Source organism: Nymphaea colorata, chromosome 2, assembly GCF_008831285.2.
Source record: "Nymphaea colorata isolate Beijing-Zhang1983 chromosome 2, ASM883128v2, whole genome shotgun sequence".
Classification (NCBI taxonomy): domain Eukaryota; kingdom Viridiplantae; phylum Streptophyta; class Magnoliopsida; order Nymphaeales; family Nymphaeaceae; genus Nymphaea; species Nymphaea colorata.
This window is the reverse complement of record NC_045139.1, coordinates 396,240-422,872: the sequence shown is the minus strand read 5'-3', so window position 1 is coordinate 422,872 and position 26,633 is coordinate 396,240. Positions and strand designations below refer to the sequence as shown.

The 26,633-nt window shown below is 38.7% G+C and overlaps 5 protein-coding genes across 9 annotated transcripts; 3 read left to right on the top strand and 2 right to left on the bottom strand.

The window, feature by feature from the left end:
• Positions 1 to 1,453: 1,453 nt before the first annotated feature.
• LOC116248449 (bifunctional dihydrofolate reductase-thymidylate synthase-like) lies at positions 1,454 to 7,267 on the top strand. Of its 3 annotated transcripts, XM_031621244.2 has the most exons (12): positions 1,455 to 1,606; positions 1,832 to 1,913; positions 2,521 to 3,045; positions 3,259 to 3,658; positions 3,774 to 3,818; positions 3,993 to 4,058; positions 4,233 to 4,294; positions 4,396 to 4,470; positions 4,547 to 4,712; positions 5,668 to 5,791; positions 6,352 to 6,458; positions 6,653 to 7,267. In XM_031621244.2, exons 3-12 carry the CDS (start codon positions 2,621 to 2,623, stop codon positions 6,761 to 6,763), a joined length of 1,581 nt encoding a protein of 526 aa, XP_031477104.1. In that variant the 5' UTR covers positions 1,455 to 1,606; positions 1,832 to 1,913; positions 2,521 to 2,620; the 3' UTR covers positions 6,764 to 7,267. The 3 variants fall into 3 exon arrangements, with proteins under 3 accessions (XP_031477103.1, XP_049932175.1, XP_031477104.1); XM_031621243.2 differs by lacking the exon at positions 1,832 to 1,913 and having other exon boundaries at positions 1,454 to 1,606; XM_050076218.1 differs by lacking the exons at positions 1,832 to 1,913; positions 5,668 to 5,791; positions 6,352 to 6,458; positions 6,653 to 7,267 and adding an exon at positions 4,821 to 4,842 and having other exon boundaries at positions 1,454 to 1,606; positions 4,547 to 4,732.
• A 1,178-nt stretch (positions 7,268 to 8,445) lies between these two features.
• On the top strand, positions 8,446 to 11,706 carry LOC116247089 (signal recognition particle 19 kDa protein). 2 transcript variants are annotated; one of them, XM_050075804.1, is made up of 4 exons: positions 8,446 to 8,632; positions 9,101 to 9,276; positions 9,450 to 9,549; positions 11,276 to 11,706. In XM_050075804.1, the coding sequence occupies exons 1-4, from the start codon at positions 8,461 to 8,463 to the stop codon at positions 11,404 to 11,406; spliced, it is 579 nt and encodes a 192-aa protein (XP_049931761.1). In that variant the 5' UTR covers positions 8,446 to 8,460; the 3' UTR covers positions 11,407 to 11,706. The 2 variants fall into 2 exon arrangements, with proteins under 2 accessions (XP_049931761.1, XP_031474905.1); XM_031619045.2 differs by having other exon boundaries at positions 9,101 to 9,294.
• Positions 11,707 to 12,411: 705 nt separating this feature from the next.
• On the bottom strand, positions 12,412 to 15,398 carry LOC116246712 (AAA-ATPase At3g50940-like). Its single transcript, XM_031618541.2, has 2 exons — positions 14,373 to 15,398; positions 12,412 to 13,390 (listed from the first exon to the last, which is right to left on the bottom strand). Exons 1-2 carry the CDS (start codon positions 15,119 to 15,121, stop codon positions 12,694 to 12,696), a joined length of 1,446 nt encoding a protein of 481 aa, XP_031474401.1. The 5' UTR covers positions 15,122 to 15,398; the 3' UTR covers positions 12,412 to 12,693.
• Positions 15,399 to 16,937: 1,539 nt separating this feature from the next.
• LOC116247091 (uncharacterized) lies at positions 16,938 to 22,460 on the bottom strand. 2 transcript variants are annotated; one of them, XM_031619051.2, is made up of 3 exons: positions 22,219 to 22,460; positions 21,994 to 22,094; positions 16,938 to 17,432 (listed from the first exon to the last, which is right to left on the bottom strand). In XM_031619051.2, the coding sequence occupies exons 1-2, from the start codon at positions 22,384 to 22,386 to the stop codon at positions 22,038 to 22,040; spliced, it is 225 nt and encodes a 74-aa protein (XP_031474911.1). In that variant the 5' UTR covers positions 22,387 to 22,460; the 3' UTR covers positions 16,938 to 17,432; positions 21,994 to 22,037. The 2 variants fall into 2 exon arrangements, with proteins under 2 accessions (XP_031474911.1, XP_031474910.1); XM_031619050.2 differs by lacking the exon at positions 16,938 to 17,432 and having other exon boundaries at positions 21,865 to 22,094.
• Positions 22,461 to 23,252: 792 nt separating this feature from the next.
• On the top strand, positions 23,253 to 23,644 carry LOC116247099 (mitochondrial import receptor subunit TOM7-1). The gene has a single exon (XM_031619059.2). The coding sequence runs from the start codon at positions 23,306 to 23,308 to the stop codon at positions 23,528 to 23,530; it is 225 nt and encodes a 74-aa protein (XP_031474919.1). The 5' UTR covers positions 23,253 to 23,305; the 3' UTR covers positions 23,531 to 23,644.
• The last annotated feature ends 2,989 nt before the right edge of the window (positions 23,645 to 26,633 follow it).

The following is a 26,633-nucleotide window of genomic DNA, read 5'->3' as shown; positions in this document are numbered from 1 at the left end:
AAAGGTCTGTACACCGATTGCAGAACTTCTGCCTTTAGTTTGAAAATCTTATAGCAGGATTCATAACCACTAAACTTCTGAAACATGTATTCTATGAACAAAATAATATTCTTCTTATCAAATGCCTTCTTAGAGCCTTGGTAGCAAAAAATTTATAGTTGACGATCAAGATTTTCAAAGGGTAGAATGGTCATGTCCCAAGGCCAAGGTGGGCCGGTTGTCACCATCATCTTAGAAATCTCTATCAGTGACGTAATGACAAGTGGAAATTTCAGGGCTGTGGGCCACCAGGGATCCTTGATGAACTTCTCACCTAATCGATCATCTACTTCTAAAGGAGGTGGGATTTCCCCTGCAGAAATCCAACAAACTGCTTCTTAGTTGTCCTAAGTTTTCTTGTGAATTGTCTTTTTAGATGAAGATACAAGTTCTCATAATAACTGGATAAACAGAACGAACCCTTCTCAGCTATGACCAGTTTGAATTGGGTGTGGTTCACTTGCTTGTTGTTTGGGTTTGGTGTTTTAGGTAGGTTTGGCACGGTCCGCAGTGACCCAGTGGGCTCGCTGGATGGGTCCGCAACTTACATCACCAAATGCTAAGACCAAACCAACCACAAGGGGATCCTTTACCAGCTATTGTGCTAGGTCTTAGCCCAGGTCCAATTAAGCCAAGTTACCTATCAGGTCCTAAACTGATAGGTTAAGAGTTGCAAATGAGCCAAACTTGGTATGATAATGTTGTTATTTTTTCCCTTGGTTCTTGAATTTTCCAATGTTTCCAATTGTCATGAATTCAAGATGTTTGTATTAACAAATCTTGGGCTCATGAAAACATTTAGATTGCTCTTGATCACTAGAAAGCACCTTGTAGGATGCACGCCATGTGGTTCATACCTGAGATAGCAAACCAAACTTGGTGCTACTCACATGTTCGTTCCTTCTACCAAAACCAATCTTGGCCTTTTTACTCCCAGTAATGTCTTAATAGGCATGAGTAGACTAAATAGAATATTAGACTGGAGATGTGTCAACTTTAAGAAGACCCTCAACTCTGTCCTTTAGGACGACAAGATTGCAGCCTACTGCGAAGATGCATGGACCTAGTGAAAGACAGTGCAGCCTTGCTTTTGGTGCCGCACTTCAACCCTGCCGGAACCTGTCTTTGCCTACCCTTTCTCCATTGGCAACACCTAATATGATCAAGATCAAACGGATCTTGTTACTTCTTTGCTGGTCCAACTCAACAAAGCGCAGGAGTGAAGAGAGGGATCTTATACTGTAACTGTAAGACCCGTTCCCGGTCCGTTGACACTGCCAAGAAGCGGATGGAATGGCCTCTCTTTGGGTCGCTTGACCCTTGACTTGCCCCCCCTAATGACCCCATACGACCATGTAAGTGCAGAGAGCATAGAGAGAGAGAGGGAGGGAGGGCTATATATCAGGGGAGTGGGGAGGAAGGGGGAAGAAGGCCCCAGGACTTCGCATTGACAGTGGTGGGAGCGGGGAGTTTCTGTTTCCATGGGTGGTTTCTTATGTTGTATGGAAGCCGGGAGACTGAAAGCCACTTAAGATGTTTTCTGCAATTAACTGGTGTCTATGCTCAGGTTCTCTCTCTCTCTCTCTCTGTGTGTGTGTGTGTGTGTGTTTGTGGGAGGAGGGGGTGGGGGTGGGGGTGTATGTTGTATGATTGATTTTTTTTTTGTCATTTTTGAGGGGAAATAAGATGGTTCTCTGTGGGTTATTATTAGTTTTTTCTTTTGTTTGATGGTTTGTTGTATTTGGTGGAAGTATTTCTGGGTTTGTCATTCTGAATGACGTTGTTTATGTAGGACGTTTCTTTTATGAAGGCATTGTTGGGATGCCTCATTTTGTAGATTTTGGCTTTTGGAAGGCTCGGTAAGAAGACTGCAGGTGGATCTTTCTTTTTCCCCCTGTGAGTTGGTACAGTTGTTTTGGTCGCCATTTGTTTATCTTGACGGCTGTAACGTGTGATTTTTCTCAATCGCAAACGAGATAGCCTTGCTTCTGTTTCGAGGAATGTGGCTCCTTGTCTATCAGCCTCGGTTTTGGACGATCAGCGAAGCTGTTTTCTGAGTTCTGACACAAAGTCTGTATCTATATTTTTTCCTTCGACTCATAAAACACCGTCTGAATAAGAAAAAATCATATTCATAATTTGAAGCCTTAAACGATGTTTCGAGAGGCCTTCTCTTTCTTCTTATTGCAAAAGAAGGTCTGCAAGTGTACTGGTATTATATTATATGGTAAAATTAGAAGACCCCTACTTCAATTACACAATGTTAACTACTCATTATTTATTTGTTTATTTTATTTATTTTTTCTTCATATAGTTTCTTTGAGATTTTGACTTCGGATTGGAGAGTCGTACATCGAAATGGAGTCCTGAAGCATAAAGTTGGAGGTGTCTTGAAGCACCAAACTATCAACCCACCAGTCTTCCTGAAAAATGCTCATCCCCTGTTGTCTAAACAGTTGAAAATTTATAATGTTGTTTCAGGTTTCTTTTCTCGTCAACAAATAGAGTTGTGACTTCTGCATCTTCCATAACCTGCAATAATTTTGTAAGGCAAACACGTTTCCTGAGCTTTTCGACCATCATGGCGAGTGATGCACCGACTGCCTTGCAAAATGGCAACGGTAAAGTGCATGATCCTCAAAGAACATTTCAAGTTGTTGTTGCAGTAACTCCTCAAATGGGTATTGGTAAAGATGGCAAGCTGCCATGGAAGCTACCGAGTGATCTGAAGTTTTTCAAAGAAATCACTACGACTACGTCATCTCCCCAAAAGAAAAATGCAGTCATTATGGGCAGGAAAACATGGGAAAGTATCCCTCATGAGTATAGGCCCTTGCCTGGAAGGTTGAATGTGGTGCTTACTCGTTCTGGAAGTTTTGACATCGCAACTGCAGAAAATGTTGTGATTTGTGGAAGCATATCCTCTGCCTTGGAGTTATTAGCAGCACCACCTTATTCTGTATCAATAGAGAGTGTGTTCATCATAGGAGGCGGTCAGGTACTAAGGTAATTACTCTCGGTTCTTCAATCCTATTGAAATATCAGCTGTCTAATAAATGCCAACGTCTTTCATCACTTGCCTTGCCTAGTACCTTCTTTAGTTCTAGCCAGCAAAATTCTTGCGCATGCTGGTAGTTCTCCAAGTTGGTCACGTATATCTCTTTTCAACATGGGTAAGGCCTTTGAAATCTATAATTATTCATTGATTACATTCTGCAGGGAAGTTCTAAATTCACCGGCTTGTGATGCCATCCATACTACGGAGGTGCATTCTGACATTGAGTGTGACACGTTTATCCCTACAATCGACTTTTCAATGTTTCAGCCATGGTACTCGTCTTTTCCACTGGTGGAGAATAACATACGCTATTGCTTTGCAACATATGTTCGTGTTAGAAGTTCTCCGGCGGAGCCTTCAGTTTTGGAAGAGGGATTAGTTTCTAGTGTAGAGCAGGCAAATGATAAGTTTGAGATCCAAAAATTTTCCTTTTTGCCTAAATTCATATTTGAGAGGCATGAGGAATATGTGTACCTGAGGTTGGTCCAGGATATCATATTGAATGGTTATCAGAAAGAAGATAGGACTGGGACAGGGACATTATCAAAATTTGGTTGTCAGGTTCAGTTATTTTGTTATTTGATCGTTTAATTTTCACATCGTGTAATGTGCATTGATGACATTTTCCTCTAACTTTTAGCTTACTCCTCTTTCACTTTTGACCTTTGCTTTACAGATGCGATTTAATTTGCGCAAAACATTTCCACTTATCACTACAAAGGTACTTGTTCTTCATTGGCTTCTTTATTCTTATATGTGATACGCTTAACAAAAAAAAAAAAAGAAGTCATTCTGTTTCCTGTATATAATCATATGCTGGAATTGTCATGGTGGCTTATTTTGTGAAGAACCAGACTATGTTGTTATCTATATGTTTTGTTGTCCATCTTTTCAGAAAGTTTTCTGGCGTGGAGTTGTTGAAGAATTGCTATGGTTCATCAGTGGTTCTACCAATGCAAAGGTAAAATGAAAAAAATCTTGTTATTTGTGGTGCTCTGAATAATTGAACTAGAATGGCTCTGCAACCTAAACCTACAGTCCTGAACATCTGTCTAGAAGAACGACTTAACAAGTTATGCTTGAAGCTGGTAAAAACTCTTTTTTTGTGAACCTGAAGGTAAATTTTTCTCAACAGGTTCTACAAGAAAAAGGTGTGCATATTTGGGATGGAAATGCTTCCAGGGACTATCTTGACAGGTGCCTGGCTGTTTCCACCCAGCAGATACTGATTGAAAGTGTGAATTTTTGCTGTAAGTCTAGTTTTTCTTAAATGGTTCCTCTTGTGGTTGTGGTTGCAGTATTGGCTTGACTGAAAGAGAAGAAGGTGATTTGGGTCCCATATATGGTTTTCAATGGAGGCACTTTGGTGCAAGGTTTGTCTTACATATTCCTGGAGAAAATTCACGTGAAAAAATTATCTATAAATCTCACACGAAAAATTTGTTGCAGGTATACTAACATGCATGCTGATTACACTGGACAAGGATTTGATCAGCTATTAGATGTAATCAATAAGATAAAAAGATGTCCTGATGACCGTCGGATTGTTCTCTCAGCCTGGAATCCTACTGATCTAAAACTGATGGCTCTCCCACCCTGCCACATGTTTGCACAGGCTAGTCCAAATGAGACATCGTAATTTTATGTTTTTCTGTTATTATCTATTCTGGGGATCTTTATGTTTAAATACATTCTTGATAGGATGATTAAAATCTTTTCACAGATCCTGACCTAAGGTTTCAACTTTCAAATAACGCAACTTACACATTCTGGATGGATCAACGTAAATTGCTTCCTTTTTTTCATTTTTCTTCTCATATGGTCTTAGTTTCCTTATGTCCCCTAACAGATTATTTACTAAGCTGGTGGTGATCTGCTTATTTTATTTTTATCCATTCAACTGGATTCTGGCCAATTTTTTCCAACCTGACTTCGTGGATGAGCTTGATGGCTCAAATCTACATGTCTGGAAAAAAATGTTGAAATTTTATGCACTAATCAAATTTCAAGAGGCTTGTAAGATAAATGGGAAGTTTTTTGGGGGGCATAAAATTGAATGCAGACATTGGATTTTGGCAATTTTTTTCCAATCAGGAGAGCCATAAACATATGTATAGGCATCCCAAGGTGTCAAAATTTTTTCATGCCTGCGAGCCTGTCAGGATTTTTTTATCTCTGGGGAAATGCTAGAATCAATTGTTCTCATTGTATTTAATAAAGGCTTGTAATATTTTCTTTCTGTTGATTTTGGATTTCAAGTTGAATTCCTTCACCAGCAACCACTAAGTGCCGATTTTGAATCCTTGAAATATCCGAATTATTCATTGACATCTTTGCCGTAGAAATGGAAAAGTTCATTGTCTAGTTTCTTTATACGTTTGGCTTTTGACTTTTTCTCTCCTTTTAGTTGTGGTTTTTTCTTTTTGGCAGCTGGGTGTGCAGTTCAACACTAATTGCATATTGTGAATATGATCTGGTTCCTGAAAAATGTGTTTTTTCTGTTAGGAGTTGCTAAGATAGATTGGCTATTTAATTTCTAAACACAAGTTTGTGGTCATTTACCTTCACAGTTTTATGTGGCCAATGGGGAGCTATCATGTCAGATGTACCAACGATCTGCTGATATGGGACTTGGCGTGCCATTCAATATAGCTTCATATGCTCTCCTAACACGCATGATTGCTCATGTCTGTGGTATGTTATTTGTTGTTTGTTATTTGGTTCAATTTAATTTGATATAACGATTGGTTTGTCAATTGGGCCTTGATGTGATCAAACCCCACTCTCTACATTTGTATTTCCGCAACTTGGACTGTAGTTCATCAACCTTGTTCAAGTTGAATAATGATGATAGCTCCTGCTGAACCAAGTCCTTCTACAATCCCAAATGGTTATCAAATATCAACATTAACCTGTGTTTGAAAAAACTATGGGATTTGATTAGTTTTTGTTTTTCTGGTTTTAAGACTGGTTTAGTGTGGAAAGACATGTTGGAATGGTAGAAAAATTCATGCTTATTCTTCTTATGCTTAAGCTTTTGCAGAACTTATTCAAGCCGCTCTTGTTTGCTTTCCTTTTCCAATGGTTAGAGTGATTTGATTGAAGAATGAAGGCATGGTTTGTGTCTTTATGGTTGCCCTGCTAGCTTTTGATTGCTCGGGAAACTGACGTGTTTTAATACAGTTCATGCATTTATTCTCTTGTTCTTGATTCTTCCTCTTTTTGCTCTTTGAATGAGTGCTATTTGTCTGCAGATATTTCTCCAGGGGATTTTGTTCATGTTATTGGAGATGCTCATGTTTACAGGACTCATGTTAGGCCCCTTCAGGAGCAGCTCCAAAACCTGCCCAGACCATTCCCAGTGAGACTGCGGGAACACAGTTCTTACGTTCCTATGAATTGTTATTTTCATTCTTTCCTTCATTCCTTCCCTGACAAAGCATTAAAGAAACCTATACATGATAATGCTAATTTTACCAAATTTTTTTGCTTCATTTCTTGTTCTTATGAAACGATTGCACATCTTCTTTTGACCATAGATCTTGTGTTTGACAGGTGTTGAAGATAAATCCTGAGAAAAAGGATATTGATTCTTTCGTTGCAGCTGATTTTGAAATTGTTGGATATGATCCTCACAAGAAAATTGGAATGAAAATGGCAGTCTAGAACAGGCTTGACAGAAGAACGTTCCTGTTCAATCCTTCAAATGAGTTGATGTCTTCATTTTTATAGTAAGACAGGTTTCACACCAATAACGAACCTTTCTTTCTGGATAAGGTTTTGCTGTAGGGTAATCGGCGATGCAAAGTGAGATATATACCAAGCGATGGCAGTCGGATCATGTTTTTAGATCGTTTGGAGTGCTTTTCTGCGAGAGAAAAAAGCTTATAATATTTCCATTGGTTTTTTAGAGTTTGTGTTTCTTAAGTTTACTTTGCTGACAGATGTTGGAGGTCAGTTACTTAAGTTGTATCCACATTTCAACCTTTGGTTGAGTGGCAAGAGTTCCTAGCAGTTTTAGCCGTTGGCGCTTATGCTATTTGTTAACTGAAAGGATTGAAGTTTGTTCACATGTTTTTCCTATGAACAAAGCTTAGAAACTCGGGAGCTCTCAATGGTACAGCTCTTTTGAATTCTAATATACTTCGAAAATCTTTGATGGCCTTCGTAGATTACTTTCTTAATTTGGTCTGCAGATTTATCCCCTTTCCTTAGTTCTAAAACCACTTCAATCATTTGGTGATGGCTTGATCCATCAATCCTGCCTTCCTTTTGAATGTCCAGGCGTGAAACGGATGAATGCTTACATGATGAGAATACACAGATGTGAATATGCATCGGACGTTCTTTTCCTATTTTCTTTTTCTCAAGCATCCACGAAGACTCTTCATTGGACGATGTTTGCACAATGTGGTGAGACATAAGGAGAACTTTTTTTCGGAAAAGTGAACCATAAATTATTCGCAGCTTGGAATTGACATCTAGGAATCATTCTAACATATTGAAGTAAAATAGGTGGATCTTAGAACTGACTTTGCTTGGTGGGGCATTCCTGAATTCATGGTTTTAAACAAATTGTAGATTTAAAGGTTTTCAATATCCCTCAAATCTTGAGGGGAGGAGAGGGGGATCTAACTTGGAACCGTACATGTTACACGATGCAAAAATTACTAACTGCATGCATCTCTTAGACAAAGGATTTAGATCATGATCAGAAATCAAGGATCTGAACTCTTTGAATCTAAGACCCCAATATCTCAAAAAATCTTGGATCTTAGATCCAACCTAACTGAACACCCTCATAGTTTATAAAGTCTCATGAATTAGCTTCATCATGTTCTTTTAGCAGTAATCCAATATTTATTAAATGTCTGGTTCTTTCTCATGAGATTTGGATACGTCAAACCAATGTATATAGTGTTGGATTCCTATTTCAACTTATATTAGGGTTTTGGAGAATAAAAAATCACAAACTGCATGCATCTCTTAGACAAAGGATTTGGATCCTTATCAGAAATCAAGGTTCCGAAATCTTAAGAGTCTAAGACCCGAAGATCTCTTAGACAAATAAATTAGAGATCTTCAGTGTAACTTGGCATGAGTCCTAGAATCGGAACTTTACCATTTCGGCTGAAATGTTAGTCTACTTGCCAGTCTATTGGAGCTCTTGGATCTGATTTGATTATATCACATGAGAATGGATAAGCCATGTTGGAGGCAGAACTGGTTGCACTGGTTTAAACCGTCGCAATAAGATTAGGGGCCGTTTGATGGGCATGGGGAAAAGTCTGTGATTAATTTTTCCCCAGCTTATCAAACACGCCTGAATTTGTCCTCCAGAGAGTGGATCAGGAAAAAATGGGATGGGACAAGTCGGGTCCGACTTTTTCCCATGGATTATCTTTTCTGCCGTGCAAGTCCCCAATAGGAAAAAATCCAAGTTCTTCGCGCAAGCCTTCGCCTGCTTCCTCTGTTCATCTGCCCGAGTCTCCTCCTCTTCGGCCCCTGCATTCCTCGCCTCTCCGTCTTCCTCAGGTAAAACGTCTCTCTCTCTCTCTCTCTCTCTCTTGTTGGGCAGAAGGAAGAAACTTGCTCCGTTGGTTCATGTTGATAGTGGAAACCTTAGCTTTGTAGGGGTAGATTCCTCGGCTTTTCTCTTGTTTATTGTTATATGAACCGCAGGTTTGTGAATGCATACAAGTCTTCGATGTAATTTCACTAGAGGTGTTGTTGCCATCGGACCGTGGATTCAGATCACTAGGCTAAAATTGTTTTCCTTTTTGTGTTTGATGGACAAATCCTTTCGCACCCATTGACCGACTTTTCCTGAAGGTCTTGAAAATCTTGGTTTGAGAATTAATCAACGGTGCAAACATGTAATTTTTTTTGTTCGCCTTTAGTGAATCTGTCATCTTCATCTTTCTTGCTTCTTCTGGCTCCATTTTGACTTTTTCCATTTTCCTTATGTTGTTATCTGTCTCCTTCTGGACCATTTTTTTACAGGAAGCTTTAGATCGATGATGGCAGTAGCGCCCCCGAATACAAAGCGATGGATCATTCTCTATCCCGTTTACATGAATTCGAAGAAAACGTTAGCAGAGGGACGCCGGATTTGTACTAGCAAAGCGTGCGAGAACCCGACTTGCGCGGAGATCGTAGATTGTTGTGCCCACCTCAAGGTTCCTTGTGTTTTTGAGGTCATTGCCTGATCTGTTACAAGATGTTCATCTCATACTAGTGTTCATATACTTCACTGATGTTGTTGTTCAAAACTTCAAATATGTTTCTTTTTATATTTATGACATGCCCATACATCACATATGAAAAAATGACGCCAAAGTAATTGTTGCAGGTGGACAAGGCATATCCACGCGATTTCATGCAGGTGGGGAGGGTGAGGGTTTCACTGAAGAAGGAAGATGGTTCTTTCTATAATCCTGAAATATGTTCAAGTAAGCATCTTCCTGGGCTTCCTGTCGTGTTAAATTGGCTGTTCCAGTTATAAGCTACAAGTCATGATGCCTTGTCCGTCAGACACGACCAATTAATTCGGCATTGTCATTTCTTGAACTGTTAAAGGAGATTGTCATTGTGATATTGTGTTATGGTAAAGCGCAGGAACAGGCAGAAAAAATAATGATGTTTTACTAGTCTGCTGATGTTTTTTTTCTTCAAAAAATGAATGATGGGCATGCTGCTGAGATTAGCTATTTGATGCTTGATTGAAAGTATAGTTCTCGTTCATGCCCGTTTACAGAAACATACCATTGTGCACACGTGATCCTGTTAGAAAAGTAATCCACATGTTTCCCATGCATTTGGTCTAATATGATTGCTGATTCATATGGGTTTGTCTGTTGGTTGATTACAGAAAAGCCTCTAAGTGTGTTGGAGTTAGTTATTGCTGCTCCATGAAAGTATGCGTTCAAATCTGGCACCTAAACTTTTGGAATAATCGAAATGCAGTTACACATACTTTGGGATTCTTAGGCAATTTTTCAAACTTCGACATTTGCATGAGTTTGAAGTGTTCATATCATGATTCACGTGTTCTAGTTTTGGTAAATTATATACATTTATACGCTGAAATTACAGCTCCCAAAAGCTTTGTTTTCCTGGTGATATCAAAGCATGTAGTTGATCTTTTCATGTCTTTGTCTTTTCTCCCTGTATCTAAACAGTTTTCGTGTTCTACTAGTAATTATGCATATTTCCTGATTCGTATATTTTGGTCGCTATGCTTCACTTATTCTCTTATGCAAGCGAACACAACTTATGCTTATAGTTTTCCAGGGTATTGCTATCTTATGAAGTTTTTTCACCTATAGCTAGTACAGAAACGCCTTTGGAATAGAACCAAAGATTGGATTACCACTTTGATTTATTTAGCAAAAAAAATCTACTGGATTATGCATTTTTAGCAGGTAGAGCATTTGTGTTGTTTAGCAACAGGATCAGCAGGATCTTGGGAGACTATATGTGTCATATTGGGACCAGACTAAGAAACATCCTTATTGGAGTAATCTAATCTTCTCACTGTCAGATGGATATGGCTGTGGGTATGCTATACAGCAATTTATATGAGTTTTTTCCCCTACAAGGAATTCACAAATGGGATATGACATAGCAGTCAGCGTGGAGCATCAAGAAAAGTCATCTCTGGACTCTGGATGTTTACTATCTTTGAATCCATAGCTAGAAAAACCAGGTGACTTATCTTCAGTACAGCCACTGTATGAGTTACCTCATGGATACAATTTATCAGCCGTATTGCTGTATTTTTAGGTTTTCTGATTTTTAAAGATAATTCAAAATATTTAAATTGATTTTATAAATGAAAAAATAAAAATCTGGATCTGTCTTGCTGAACAATACCATACATATCAGCCGACATGCTCCCATATAGAGAGATATTGATAATATGGGTTCCGTGACACCAGGTAACCAACAGTTTCTAGAAGTAGCTTCATATGTGGCTGCTAGAGTCGGTTAACGATAGTGAAGAGTTATTACTAGAAATTAAAATAATTTTTTCTGATAATACTATATGCTTTACATCTTGTCTTGCCATGAGGATGTCTATAGCATATCGTGGCAGCAAAAAGCTTAAAGAGGGTATGCTTTGATTTTATTGGATGTGCTATATTTGTGGAATGATGGACTTGATTGTCATTTCAGGGAAACAATTAATGCTTCAAGTGGCTGAGTTAGTCCCTAGACATCCTGGAAGGAGCAAGAAGCAGGAACCAGCAGCAAGTACGGCTGCAGCATCTTCTAAGCCCAGCAAGGGTGGCAAGAAGAAGAAATAGAGAAAATTCCAAAGCCCGTAGGGTTGCATCTTTTCCCAGCTCATTTTCATCTGAGCAGTCATTGGGTTCATACTGAGGGTCTCTCCTTGTTTTCCCTAAGGAGGCATTGTAATCCTAACCAGAATATCAAAGACTATGGGAACAGAAGTTTAATAGGAGTTATTGCCATTCTTGTTGACATTCGGGTTGTTTTGGTAACTCATTGAAACGACTTGTACATTTCATCACCCAAGTTACTCATGCTATTCCAAACATTTACATTCTTGAAAGTTGAAACGGCTTGTACATTTCATCATCTCAGTTACTCATTCCATTCCAAACATTTACATTCCTGGGAAGGTTTTTTATTTTTTAATGTTTATGTCTAGTTAGTTGGTGGAAATCCCATCCTTGACTCTACAAATTGGCTTCTGGTTTGTAAAATCCTTAACTCCTCCACCTGACCTGTGTGTACAGCCACCTTTTGATCTTATAGCAAGGGAACTGTTGATTTCCCAGCAACTTGGTGATATTTAAGTTGCTCTTATGATCATTAGACGAACAGAATTTTTGCTGGGACAGAAAGGCCTAAATTTTTACCAAGGATCTATGTCCGACATTTTTTTTTCACTTTCGCTTGTTATCCCAAGCATGAATTCTTCCATTTTTGCTCAAAGTCTTTCATGATAGGCTTAGTCAGTTTTTTGTCTGTTAGCTGCAGAAGATATCCTTCAAACGGATGAAGTAAAAACCAGTGACCAGGGTCACTGCAGCCTGAAAGGGAAGGGTGCTTGTAATTGCAGATTGATTATGTTCTGCTTTATCTATTTGTCTAGGCATGAAATACAAAACCTTGCGAATAAGTTTTTGGTCAGTTTCGGGAGGCTAGAAGATTGCTTTGATAGATGCAGCTGTTTTGTGTTATCACGAAGCCTTAAGGTGTGAGAGTAGTTACTGGTTTGGTTGTGCGTAAATTCTTTGGTATTCAGAGGCTCTGAAGTCGGTTTATAATGTGGAATATAGCCATAAGATTAATGTCATTGCCTTCCATCTACATGATTTTGTACATGAGATTCTGAAACAAATTTATCTTTATCATACATTTTCATGCTTCTTGCTATTTTTGAACTGTTGAAAGTTGAAATACACATGACATTATGTACTGTAAAAATCGTTGACAGTACAACGACCCTTTTACCATCAAATTTGAAATTTTTTTCTCGGTGAATAGTGGATTTCCGGCCCATCAAACGGGCGGGCCCTGAGGGAAAATATAGATATGCTTTAAGTAGGTTGGCTTGTCCTACTTCAAACCTCTTCAAAATTTTCCTCACCATGTTCTTCGAATTCTTCCTCACCATTGTCATCCTCTTCTCTGCCTTCTACATCTTCCTCACCATTGTCTTCCTGCTTTTCTTGTAGTTCCTTCTTTTTTTCCATTGCTTGGATTGCATCTTCAATTGCACACGTAGTCTCTTTATTTCTCATTAAAACTTCTGCAACTTCTGCTGGGGTTATCTCCACTTCATCTATCAGTGTCCTTATTCTTTCGAATAAAGGATGGTAATCAATCTGAAGGTAATTGAAGACCAAGACCTTGAACGCTGAAAAACTGCAGTAGTTCATGTGCACATGCATATCCATTCGACCTGGCCGTAGCAATGCCGGGTCTAATCGATCCTTGTGATTAGTTGTGAAGACAATTATACGTTCGTTTCCAACACTGGACCAAAGACCATCCACAATGTTGAGGACACCAGAAAGGGTGATCCTCGTCTTTTTTCTACCATCGTCCGTTGAGCTGGAGCGGTCCTTCAATCCAGAACAGTCGATGTCTTCAACGACGAGGATAGATCGGTTTCCAGTTGCAAGCAGGACCCGCCTGAGGTCATTGTTAGACTCAACCTCCGTGAGCTGAAGGTCATATACATCGAAATTTAGGAAGTTTGCCATCGCCGCAATTAAGCTAGATTTCCCTGTCCCTGGAGGACCATAGAGAAGATACCTATAGAAAAGTTTGACAAGTAAGAGTTTAGTAATGGCCTTACCAGTGAACACCAATGCAAATAAAGTATTCGATTTGATTGCTGAAACTGACATCGTTGCTTATCTTGAACCCCAGAAAGTGGTACGTGAAAGCAAATAAATGCCAATAGCAGGTAAACTAGTTTCAACTAGTAAAAAAGGGTTTTCTTCAATGGACAATAGAAATGAAGGTTTAATAAGGCAGACGCAGTCAAAAAATGCCAAGCAGCTGTAAATCACATTGAATTAAGAAAGTTGATGTATGGAAACAACTTTTTTTCGTTTTTCCACCCCCTCCTTCGTTGAAATGGTGACAGAAAAACAATTTCCAACTTCTGTCGAATCTGTTTTAAATACGAGAAATTATGTAAAAAATTGCCAGTTCATCTGGTACTTATCACTTTCCACTGAAAATTTGGTGATACCCAAACTGGAATTTTAAAATTGACTCATCTCATGAACCTCCATGGTTATTCATCTACCACTAGACAATTGACCTGGAGAAGTGATGGCAATTCCATGCTAAAGTTCATTTTTCCTATGACCTCTGTTCATTTTTATGTTTCGTGAGTTAAAATATTAGCACCCTAATAGCAGAAGATTATCACATTATGTTATTTGATAATGAAGGAAAACTACCAATAATCAGTAAGACATCGATTTATGGGCGTAAATCTTTCTTGCTGGCAGAAGAAGCCTCCAGCTTTGCTTCAGTTCAATGGCAAGTGACACTCCCAAATAGACAAGGTTCAATTTAACTTATCCACCCATGCAGATATGCAGAACTCTTTTTGGGAGGTTTGGGATATTATCAAATTATATCAATTTTTAACAAAAACAGATTTCTCTTTCCCACGTTGCAACTTGCAAGCGTCAAGGAAATTCAGAAACGGAGGATTGGTTGATAAGCTATGATAACACAAGCAGGTGGGAATGTGCAAAATAAAAGTGGATCAGCTTACCCTCGCTTCCAGGCCTTTCCCACTCTCCGGTAGAAATCCTTTCTCTGTACAAATATTTTCAAGTCATCCATGATCTCCTTCTTCATCACCTCATCCATTGCCAACGTCTCGAAAGTCGCTGGATGATCCAAGTAAATCGATCCCCACACGTCGCTAAGCTCACCATACAAGTTGTCTATTGAATAGATCTTTGGTGCTCTTCCTTTCTGCTTTGTTTCTTGGGCGCGCTCTAACACGTAAGGCAAGTAAGAATTTAAAGCCAATTCCTTGTGCTTCTTGTGGAAACTCAGCTCAAAATGTCGGCTGTCAAAGTTCCTGATGGCGCCCGTTCCATGGTTAGGATCCAATGCCTTATTTTTTTCAGAAATCAGAATCCATGTGAATTGTGCGCCATTGAAAGTATCCACGACTTCTTCACCCTTATCAATACTAATTGCCATTAGCTTCTCTTGCTCTTCCTTGTGGACGCATAGCCTACGTACAGAAGATGAATTAATTAGGCTCAGGTACTTGTCCGTCGCTTCGAACATCTGATTGGCGTTCAGGCCGTCAAACTCCTTGATGACGATGGAGAAGTGATTGGACAGGCGCAAGAACAGGCCTCGAAATTTAACAGCCACGTAATCGTACATATCCTCCGGGATCAAATCATTTACGATCGTTTTCATCATCATAAGCGATGCTGTGATTGAAGCAGCTGTAGATAGAATGACTGCGGCAGATGGCAGAGACTCACCATTGAACCTCATTCTCGGCTTGCCAAAACTTGGTGCAAGAGATACTTGACTACCACGACCTAAGAACAGCAATCTTTTTCTTTGTGCAGCAAGTTCCTCAAAAAACTTGCCAGTTGAGAAAGAAAGAAAGAGATTAGCCTTGAAGGAGGCTCCCAGGACGCATGCAGACTGAAGTAACGAGTACCTTCTTATAGGAGAGGGATGGATGCAAGGTCGCTTAGTCGGTCTTTCGGCGTCTGAGGGAAGGAGAAGGAAACCAATAGGAAGAAACTAAGCTGCCCATTTTGACGAAAAGATGAAACCAACGTGTAGCAGGGGCGGAGTCTAAAAAGCTTTTATGAGTGACGGAACCAGAAACTTTTCACAATCGAAATCGAAATTGAATTAAAGTTTTTAAATTTTAAGTAGAATTCAAAATTTTTTTTCAAATTTTTTATATAAAACTAAATAAAATTTTTAAAATTTATATGTAAATTCTTTGAAATATTATTTTGAGGCAAAGCCAGGGTCTATGCAGACCCTATCTTGACTCCGCAGTAAGGGTGGGCAGAGACGAAAGATATTACATATAACATTTGAAGAGGCATTAAAATGTAAATGAGAATTTTTTTTTTCAAAAATGTTAATATAAAGATAAAAAGTGCTTTTAGAATCCACACCTGGCTACGCCCACGATCGAGTTAGAACGGCTTATTAAAAAAGTCAGTCGGTGAGGAGCAGGTTAAACGAGTGGTGTTTGTTGTTGATTTCTTTAAAAGAAAAAAAGTATTGGCAGATGGTAAGGAAGGAGGTGATAAGGCGTGCATGTTTGAATTGCGTCTCTAGATGGCACCTTTCTGTGAATGATTGTAGGTTGGTTGCAGTCCATCTTGCATTTTCTTGTACATATTCGTCTCCTGCACGAAATCAAGAAAAGGTAAAGAGCATCCGAGATAAGGCCTACAACTTTTGGGGGCTAATGTACTCATAATGAAGCATATGATTCCTTCCGAATAAACGGTGAGGAGCTTAGCATCCTTCAGGAAGAAGAAATTCAACGTAAGCGTGATCTAGTATATGACAAAACTCCATCTGGGACGACGCGTCTTTCCATTAGAAATCATAAAAAGGAAAACTTTTGAACCCTTCACAGAGATCAGACCACTTGACTTCGTGTCTTTCGGTTGGTGCCCAAGTTTCCTCCTTACTTTTTCTCCTTTGACCCTTTCCATGATTTTATGTGTAGGAAGCCGAGAGGAAGAGACCTTTTCTGCAAGTCCGTCCACACGGGAGGGACTCGGCCACTAATACAAAGCTTCCCTCAGCAGATTCCCAGGAAGCAGCGGCTTGATTGTCTCGTCAAATGTTTCACACGGACACTCTCAAAGGGAGACGATACATATAATTCTTTACACATGCAACTTCGATTAACAGGCACTTGCAAGATAATATCAAAGTGGAAGACTCAAAAGAAGAAATTCACCCACACAAACACTTGTGCATGTTCTGTGTTGTTTATGTTGGGAGGGATGTTCAGTCAGTATAATGCTCTGTAACAAGTGCTGGAAAACGAGCCCAACAAATCGAATTTCCTGTGTTTGTCTTATTTTCTGCAGCCGGCTAAATTGGGGTCATCCTCATGAAAAAATTGAAGCAAACAGCGAGCTCATTTGCATGAGACTGCATTGTTATTTCAAATAACAAGAACTGAACACCAATCTATTTGCTTTAGAGGGAAAACACTTGGAAACGATATTTTTACATCAGTTCTGTCCTGTAGATAATGGTTGGAAAGCACGAGTCACTAGCCAACGAAATTATATAAGTTCAGCCAAGCTGAGAATCCACCATTCCATTTGCAAGCCAATTTTATAAGATCGAACAAGAATTTGCAAGCCAAAGAAAAAAGGACCCAGTTTCTTTCCTGTCCATGCTAACCGCTAGCAATCAATACAAAAAAGCTACTCAGATGTCAGATCAGGTCAGGTTTGGTCATCTTCGGCCTACATGATCCTACAGAGCTGAGTGTACCCAAAAAAGATTTTCGTTGCTGAACTGAACTGCCAACATAACTAAGACAATCGAAAGCAGCAAGTTCTGGACTCATGAATTGCTTTGCAAAGCATGTACTTAGAGAAATAAATGCACACAAACACTAAAACCAACGCCTAACTGTGAGTTCATTAAATTGCTGATCTTCTTGCTTTTCTCTTCAAAGAAAACACGAGAGGAACTTGACCGTGCTCCATCCTCTTCTAAAGATGAAATTGCTTCTACTTGTAAAAGGATGACTCCCTCACTCCTTGAGGTTGTAACTTGGTAACAAATCCAGCAGAACAAGCCCCTGTCAGATCTTATTTTGTTAGGCGCCAATGGAGATCTTTTGCATACCCCTTAAACTATAAAAGCTCACACTTAAGATATATCAAAATCTTACGCAAGTTAGCTCAAACTAGACAAGTGAAAATTTATCCACATCTGTAAGAAATGTTCAAATGTATGGATTGGTGGTGAGCAGAACTTACACAGGGGTGCCTAGAATTTTATATTCAGTCGAAAAATCGCAGCTTAAGATGGCGGAATTTACACATTTGTAAGCGTTTCACATCCAAAAGACGCGAGCAGACATAAGTTTCAACGGACAAACTCCACTTTTGTGGCTTCTTTCACCCAGGAATTTGGCTGAAAAAATGAAATGTATACAATTTGTTTACTTTTTGCAGATTTGAGGCATAGGCATGAATCGGATTCTCATAACGAGGAGAATCCTATCCATATTCTAGCCATTTATGAGACCACACCAAATATCAATTTGTGGCTTCTTTCACCCAGGAATTTGGCTGAAAAAATGAAATGTATACAATTTGTTTACTTTTTGCAGATTTGAGGCACAGGCATGAATCGGATTCTCATAACGAGGAGAATCCTATCCATATTCTAGCCGTTTATGAGACCACACAAAATATCAATTTACGCGTTTTAATTTACAAAAGGTTCACACAATTCTCTTCTACTTGAACGACCATCTGAATGCTTCTCTCATTTTTAAATGACAATTAACTTCACTGTAGGGAAAGCAAGTGTTAAATCGATAACTTTTCACAGTATATTGAACGTGGGGAGCTCTAAGCAACACACATTTTATCACAATAAAAGCAATGGTTACGAAAGGATCAAGATCACAACGCGTCATCTTTGTGATGCACAAATAGAGAGAAACTGGATACCTGTAGTCCTGGACGACCGATACAAATCTAGGAATCGTCCAATTTAAAAAATTCACGCTTGAAACTCGCCATAGAACAAGGCGTAATTATCGGTACACCCAATATTCGGAATATCTCAGCATATGCACCCTGAGAAATAGAAATGATGACCTCCGAGGTCTTTCATATCATTCACTGAACAACTGCTTCTTACTCATTAGCAAGCACCGTCAAAAGTAGCGTCATTTGATTATGAATGATTGATCCCTTCCCTGTCAGGAATTTCCATTTTGCGCAGAACATGCTGCGGTAGCAACAAATGATCATCCCAGAGAAGTCACTAGTCATCTTGTTCACATCTGATACAACATATTCTCATGGGTGGGTGTACTGTTAGCAGTTAAGAGTCATATGCTCATTCTAATCCTTGGCTTCTGTTCTCCTCTGCTTATCCTAATTCTCATGGCTCTTTCCGAACATATCACCTTATAACCTTCATCAGTTCAGGACTTGATGAGACTTTCTTATTTATGTAGAAGTTCCATCATTCCATGCCAGTTGAGATAACAAATTTAAGTATTTCACGTTGCGCTATCACAATCATTTGGACCTCCTTTGAACGGCCTTGGCGTTGAGAGCAAACTACAATTTGACAGGTCCTCTTGAAGGGGATTTAACACTAACTTGAGTTAGCTGACAAGGTCAATTGAGAAGTCCTGAAGGGATTTAACACTTAACTTGACTTAGGCAAGGTCAATACACTATACCGCAGAAACTTTTCTTTTATTTTGTCATTTTGATAAACTTATTGGTCCACTAAAACGAGGCAATAGGAAACATTTTGGGTTTGAATCTTTAAACCAGTATAAAATTTCAAATATCAAAAGTTATGCACATATCAAGGGGAGAAAAGACAGGCTTAACAAACAGAAAGAAACCATGTGAAAGAAAGGACTTGAAAATAGTTCTATAACGAAGAATTTGGAAAATGTTCAGGGGCTCATACACTCGTCTGTGATATTGTCAGTTGTCCTAGCTCATAGCTTTTTTGAGGTGCGAACTGGAGTAATCGGCTACATGGAAAGATGAGACACACAATATGAGGCAATCATTAGTTTAGGTCAGATTATAATAGGTGGTAACAGACCATATTCAAAACTCGGTCCTGAGGTTCAACACAAGTACCCTTGTTACTTAAAGTAAATTGTTACCCCTCAAGTGTGCAAAGGACTACAGATTTCAGAATAGTCAAACATTAAAGCTTTTGATAAACCTTGAGAATTTATATGTCCATGTTGATTGTCCTGGTTTACAGTGAAATGAGGTCAGCTGTGGGGTTAGTGGTATCCGTCAAAACTAAGAAGTCAACTGGATCTAAGATCCAAGAAGTGAGGAAGCATGCTTCTTAAGGAGAGTGAATTGCAACCCTAGTGTGTGGGAAACTGACTTTAAAATAGTCCTATATTGAAGATTTTGAGAAATTTTAAAGGACTTTTCAGTTGTCTTGGATCAATTTTAAGTTGAACTATTATAATTGTATCAAAGTTACAACAGTCAAATGTAAGGTCCAACATGTGAAGACATATGTTCAAAGTAGATTGCAATAAAGTGACTTGACAGCAATTCTATATTGAAGATGTTGAGAAATCTTGAGGGGCATATATGATCACGTCCTATGCTATCGGTAGTCCTAGTTCATAACCTTTTTGAGGTGTGGATTGAAGCTCGCTATAGGGGTGCACTGCAATTAGCCAAACTGAAGAGAAGCTAATTCTGAACAAGTTATTACACAAAAGATCACTCTAGACATAACCTAAGATTTTCATTCTAAAAGATCTTTGAGGTGATCTCTACATTATAAAATTGAATCCACAAACAGGGAAAGGAAAAACCATTAGCAATTACTGTGCAGTATGTGCATTGCCATATTTTAATAGATGACAGTTGAATAGCCTACCCAACGAAAACTAAAGTTTCCAGCAATACACATGATATGAGAAACTATTCACCAGCAATCTTTTCATGTTGATCTAGGGACAGCAACACAGCCGATCTGCAAGGGCTCTGATCAGACTAAATCCTTACATTTTTTTTCTTCGTAATTTAAATTTTAAAGATTGAAATGGAACGGATCATCGCATATAGCTAGTACTTGAACAGTTGAACTGGTGGCAATAGAACATGCAAGGTTGCAACGGCGTGAAATTACAAGCATGTTTTCACGCTTGGTCTAAGAAGTAAGAACAGCCACGTGAATGTGGTTAAGAGGTTGCAATCATATTATGTTTAGAATAAAGCAGATACATCCGACTCAAAACTTCGCTTGTACTTTTGTCATAATAAACTTGTACCCAAAGATAGAAACACAATGTGAAGATCAGCTTTTCCCAAAATGCCAAGTGTCTTCTTAATCTCGTATCTCCTCTCGTAAAGGAAGACTCAGCCACTCAAAACCATGTCGATATCATCCTGAACCTACTTAGACACACACTAGTATACTACAGCCCAATGAGAGACCAAGTTCATGATAGAAGTTTAGAGATTTGCATCTTACCATATCCTCTATCAAGTCTATGGCGGAATGTAAGAGCCACTGATTTCTCTGCAAACTTAGGTTCTAACTCTCAACAAGACCAAGATCATTCAATTATGACACCCGGAATCCGGATGACCAAATTATGTTTCAAACAACCCAATAACCTAAATGCAACTTTCTCCATGATAGAGCCCAATATGGGTGTGCTCTCCACCCTTAAGATGATCTTTCTGGCTCCACGCTGAAGAGATGGATCATAGGTGAGCCAACCGGCTCCAAAATGCACCCAGATCAGGAGGAGTATTTAATCATGGAACTGGAAACCGACAAAAAACATAACATTTTTTTCTTCTCTATGTTACTCTTCAAACACTCTCACCATATAGTACTGCTACTGCCCCTTCAATTGATCCAATTTCCCAACGCCATATAGCATCAACTTATCACCTTTTGATCCATCCTGTTGCCAATGTGTTAGAACTTAAAACTCATGCACCTCAAGTAGAACACAAGTTTTATCGTAACTTGCAGGAAGAACAGTATCGGTGAGAGATCGGAAATCATGAAGCCAAAAGCACTCTAGCTTCACAAGCTACTACCGATATCCCAGCTCTCTATCAGACAGAATCTCGTTAGATGTGGCACAACCTGGAGTGATTATCTTACTACTTGAGTCCATCCATCAAAATGAAAGCCTCCGCAAGTTGGGAAATGTTGCAATAAATACAACTTAAGAAAAAATGCACCATTAAAATTTCTTTGGTATGAGGTTGTGAGCCCTTTAAAGTTTAAAGCACTGACTGATGTCTTCTTCCTCATCGAGTAATGGACAAATCGTTGAAAGTGATTTTGAAGTCTATCAGTACTTGAATAGACAAAACTTGTTCTCACAGGAAAATGAGTAGACATTAGTTTCTACAGTTCGAAAAACCCTAGCTTGCGAACTGTTTACGGTTAATAACCATTTCATCAAAATCCCTTTGACATACAAGATGGGAATTGACCTCCGTTCACAGTCATGAAAAGGACATAGATACCAGAAACCCATTCCATGCCGGTGAAGCAAATTATCAAATAGGAAAGGACCAGAGTAAATTAACATCCAGAAAACCATATGAATCAGAAAGAAGAACTCCAAAGAGCACCATGGAGTCGAAATGTACCTAGAACCCCATCATTATTACACAGAAAAACAGATTTGTTGTCCCTATTTTTGTCCGACGAACTTCCTGTAGGGTCTCCCCGCATCCTCATCCTGCATATTCTGAAAAAGGAAGAAATGGAAGAACAAAGACCGGGAAGCGACCCAAAAGGAGAAACGTGTCAGAACTAGTTCACCCAGCGACAGAAAAAATCGAAGAGAAAGATTAATGGTTGGATGGCCTTACGAATTCGTTGATGATCCCCTTGTAGACGAGGATGGGGACGGCGATGCCGAAGATACCGACGAGTGCCAGATTCCGGCGGGTCCATCGGAAGTTGTGCTCAAGATTCTCCCTTGCTGCGTTCCAGTCTTCAATGAATTTGTTCTTGTTCACTTGCATTCCACCCGCCATGGTTCCCGCGTCTCTCTCTCCGGCTCTGCAGAAAGGCACTCACTTTGGCTCCGCCCCCAATTCTGCCCGAAACTTATGCAGATGATGAGAATTTGTGAAAACAATTTTCATTTTTCAGGAAAATTTTATCTTTAATCCCACAAACGGAGCGGCCTTTTTCAAATTGTGACACGAACCCGCACATTAATTTCATAAATCAATAATCTAAGATTTCAGGTGCAGAATTATAACGTTTTCTGAACTTTTATTAGATCAAATGAACAATTGCATGACGGGTAAATTGTGAACACATTTTTAACTCGCCAATGTAGGTTTTTTGTCTGACGTTTATGTTCATCTGCTGTTAGGTAAACTGAAGCCTATAAAAGAAAATTTAAAATTTGAAGCTCAGTTTGGATATCATGTCCTAACATTGGTTCGACACGCAAGGTTATCATATATATATAATATATATGGGCGATCAGTACTATGCTCATACTCATATACCTATATATGCTACTGGTCTAAATTTTAACCATTGCTTCAGTAATTTCTCTAAAACATAAAGGTACCACATAATAACTATGTTTCCTAGAGGCCTGGGCTTGGGCTTGTTGCTAAAAATTGGGCAACTCATTAGTTCAAATCAATACAGCTTGGCATGTCAACTTAGTTTTTTTATTAATTTTGTTTAAATAAGTCTATATATATATATATATTATAATTAATTATATTTATAATATTAAAATATATTATTTATTTTAATTTGGTCGGACCCCTTCGACCCGAATTATGAGCAGTCAAACGGTTCAATCCAGTCCGATGCCCAGCCCAAATTGTTTTGAATTGGAGCCGGTAAAGGAAATGCTTAAATAAAGGTAAGGGCTCCGAAGATTTCACCTCTTAGGGTTTCTAAAGAGAGAGAGAGAGCGAGAGAGAAATGGCGTCACGTGTTTCTTCGAAAGGGAAGGGGAAGGGGAAGTCTGCGAAGTTTCTGAAAGGATCAGAGGAGAGATCGACAGCAAAATTCGTGAAGGAATGGACTACATGGACGATGAAGAAGGCCAAAGTTGTTACCCACTATGGTTTCATCCCTCTTATAATCATCATTGGCATGAACTCCGAACCGAAGCCTCAGCTTTCCCAGCTGTTAAGCCCTGTTTGAGGCGAATTAAGCGATGCCCACATCGCAAACTTTGTCGAAAAAACATGCGTTTATGATGTATGCGTATCTCTTTTGGCAAGAGCTAATATGAACGAAGTAGATCTTCCTTCCTTATTGTTGGTTTGGTGTTTTAGATCATAGTTTATGATGATGAAATTCTTTGTCACTATCAATTTTTTTTTTATTTACATGATATGTTTGATGCTGATCAAATAGTTAGTTTCTTTGCTTTTTGATTCCCAGCTCAATATTGTTGGTGCGCGCCCTCTTTATTTTCGGTGTATTTAGTTTCAGATGATAGAGAAACTGCTGGTTGCGTTCCAAACTCATGAGTTTTACTGCAAGGATGAGCTCGCGTATGACGTGTTTATGATGCCTATTGTTGACGGATGCTTGACAGGCCAATATGATTTAGATCCATTTTTTTGTTTAGTCTTATTTGATGTTCGAGGTGAAAAACAAGGTGGTTTTGGTATTCTGAATAACCGTAGCTTTGAGCAATTTGAATTGATTGAATCAGGTTACCCTGTGGGGCTTGTTGCGATTTATTAGGTTCTAAAACAATCTTGATATACAAATACTGTAATGCTTCCAGGGTTATTAAAGTATGGTGGCACCTGTTACTTATTTGAATAGCTTCAGTATTTTGAAGATAGAAAGTTGAGTGCTTTTATTACACTTGGAGAGTATGCCTTGATTCAGAAGCTGATAGAGATCAATTCACAATGTTGGACATTTTTCAGCTGCACTCGGTATGTTCGACATATATAATCAGTTTCACCATGTATTGAAGACGTTACTGATATAGTGTGATATTGATGTGCTATTTTTTTTTCCCTAGCCTTCTTTTTTTTAAGGTGAAAACTGGGGAAAGACATTCTGATTTAGAACTGGTGGCATCGTAAACGATGTATGCTGTTGCAATGCAGAGTTGGGATATTTTGGCAGCTCAGTTCTATGTTCTTTAGGTTCTGTTTTTTGCCTTTTAAGAGAAAGAACTCTGTCTCTGTTAAGTCTTCTTGGTCTCCCAAATTGGAGTAAAGTGCTTATTTTTATTTAAAATTGAAATTCTTAAGGAGACAAGTTATACACTGAGTTAGCAACCCATGATTGAGTGTGTCTGTTTCCATGGCACATGGAATAACCACAGTATCTAGTGTGCTTTATATGCATGTTATTGGTGGAGGAAAATTGTAAGATGGAAAAGAAGTCTGTATTACGCAATAGTTAAAATCAACAATGTTTAGCATATAAAATCTTTTGGATTTTGGGGCCAGAATCCTTAAGCTTGATGCTTCAGTTGTCTCTTAGCTAATAAGTCGACAGTAATTCCAGATTTGCTATGTTACTTCGTGCAGGAATGCAAAAAAATTATGTCATTAAGCTTTGGTATGTTCAATTATGGAACTCTAAAAAATTTTATTTCATATGTTTATTGTGGAGATAGGTGGAATATGAACTTTCTTTGGTTTCATTGCGAAGATTGCAGTTGTTCTGAATTTCATAAGGTGTGAACTTATTCAACAATTATAAATTAGGTAAACTTTTATACGTCGGGAAGTTTCAGGCTTGAGGGATGTTGCAGCTAGATTAAGTTCTGAATTATTCCGGTTCTTGTGGTGCTTCATCCAAACACAAATATTGAGAAGTTGCTCTAAATTTGTCTAATAAGACAATTATGAACTTATATTGTAGTGTCTATGTCAAATGTTAAGAGTCTGCTCAAACTATCTACTAAAATCAGTTATGAAGGTATAATGTAGTGTCTAGCAAGCAATGAATAATAGACAAGGATTTGGAAAGAACAAACCACGACCTTGACATTTCAAGGCAAAAAAATGGTTTGAAACTTAAAAGTACTTTATCCATGTTTTAAATGAATATCTAAACTAATCACTGGATAGGTATGTGCTTCCAACCGTGAGATAAACCCATACAGTGTGGCTAAGGCTGGATGGTGGTGATGATGATGGTCTATGGTATTTTCTTCTGTTTGAAATTAAACTGCAACTATATAGATTTAGAAATGAAGGATTTAAGGAGGATGATTCATGATGTGGAATACTTAGTGTTGATTATTCATTATTGTCTTTAGTCTGATGGTGATGATGACAACAATGCCGATGAGTCCAGATAGCAGGACAAAATTTGTTCTTATGGATGTCAGTTGCAAGATTCCTTCTGTTAGAAAACCAATTGCTTCTATATGTATGGTTTTTAGGGGGAGGGAGGAAGAATGGCGAAAATATTGACTTTTGAGTTCATCACGTTGTTAGGCAGTTTCACCAGAGTGTCTTGCTTGCTGGGGATTGATTTCTTCCTTTTGCAATTGTTTCTGTACTCATGATCTCCTTCAGCAATGTTTTCTACTGCATCTCCTTTTCGTTTTTTTTTTTCAAAAATTTATGTATTTGTTTCCGTTACTTTCATGGTGACACTTTATGGTCACAAATGTAAGAAGATTACCATGGACACACTTGATTTTCCATTCATGAGGTAGAGTTGGGAAAGAACTGAAGGATCCTTTTTGCCGTTCTTGTTGGGCCTGAGCTAAGAAGTTTGGCTGAACTAATATGAAATCAAAGCGAAGGAAGGGAGCAACTTGATCTATTGATTTTTCTTCTGGCCAGTTAGTCTGGAAAGGTTGGCAAAAGATGCTCCTCCAGCACCACCAAAAGTTCCAGCTGCAAATAACTAAGAGTTGCAGAATTTGATACGGCAATGTAACCATTGAATGTAGGGAACCAATTCATTTGTGCGGAAACATTTGTTTTGCCTATTTTGCTGTTTGTTGCAATATTGATTTTCTTTATTATGCCCGCACCTCAAAAATTTAGTCTCGTGACAATGGTACTAAGCACATCTTTCAGCCTTCTTGCCCTAGTATTCCATACAGAGTAATCATGTACGTGTAGATAATACGGTCAACCACTGGTGTAGTACATGTTGATCACTATAGTGATCGGAAGCTTTAGTTTTGTGTTGTGCAATCCTGTCGACACTTGCTGTTCGTTGTATGCACATCGTATTAGAATATTTTTGTGAGACTTGCGTGCGAGCTTTTCGTGTTACGTCACTTGTATTTCTAGGAGCATATTCCTGC

Coding starts and splice junctions, on each gene's coding strand:
- LOC116248449 (XM_031621243.2), top strand. Junction 3,046..3,258: donor GGAGGCGGTCAGGTACTAAG/GTAATTACTCTC, acceptor TACATTCTGCAG/GGAAGTTCTAAATTCACCGG. Junction 3,659..3,773: donor TATCAAAATTTGGTTGTCAG/GTTCAGTTATTT, acceptor TTTGCTTTACAG/ATGCGATTTAATTTGCGCAA.
- LOC116247089 (XM_031619045.2), top strand. CDS start 8,461: ATGGGACAAGTCGGGTCCGACTTTTTCCCATGGATTATCTTTTCTGCC. Junction 8,633..9,100: donor CGCCTCTCCGTCTTCCTCAG/GTAAAACGTCTC, acceptor ATTTTTTTACAG/GAAGCTTTAGATCGATGATG. Junction 9,295..9,449: donor AGGTTCCTTGTGTTTTTGAG/GTCATTGCCTGA, acceptor TAATTGTTGCAG/GTGGACAAGGCATATCCACG.
- LOC116246712 (XM_031618541.2), bottom strand. CDS start 15,121: ATGAGGTTCAATGGTGAGTCTCTGCCATCTGCCGCAGTCATTCTATCT. Junction 13,391..14,372: donor GGAAAGGCCTGGAAGCGAGG/GTAAGCTGATCC, acceptor ACTTTTCTATAG/GTATCTTCTCTATGGTCCTC.
- LOC116247091 (XM_031619051.2), bottom strand. CDS start 22,386: ATGGCGGGTGGAATGCAAGTGAACAAGAACAAATTCATTGAAGACTGG. Junction 22,095..22,218: donor AGGGGATCATCAACGAATTC/GTAAGGCCATCC, acceptor TTCCTTTTTCAG/AATATGCAGGATGAGGATGC.
- LOC116247099 (XM_031619059.2), top strand. CDS start 23,306: ATGGCGTCACGTGTTTCTTCGAAAGGGAAGGGGAAGGGGAAGTCTGCG.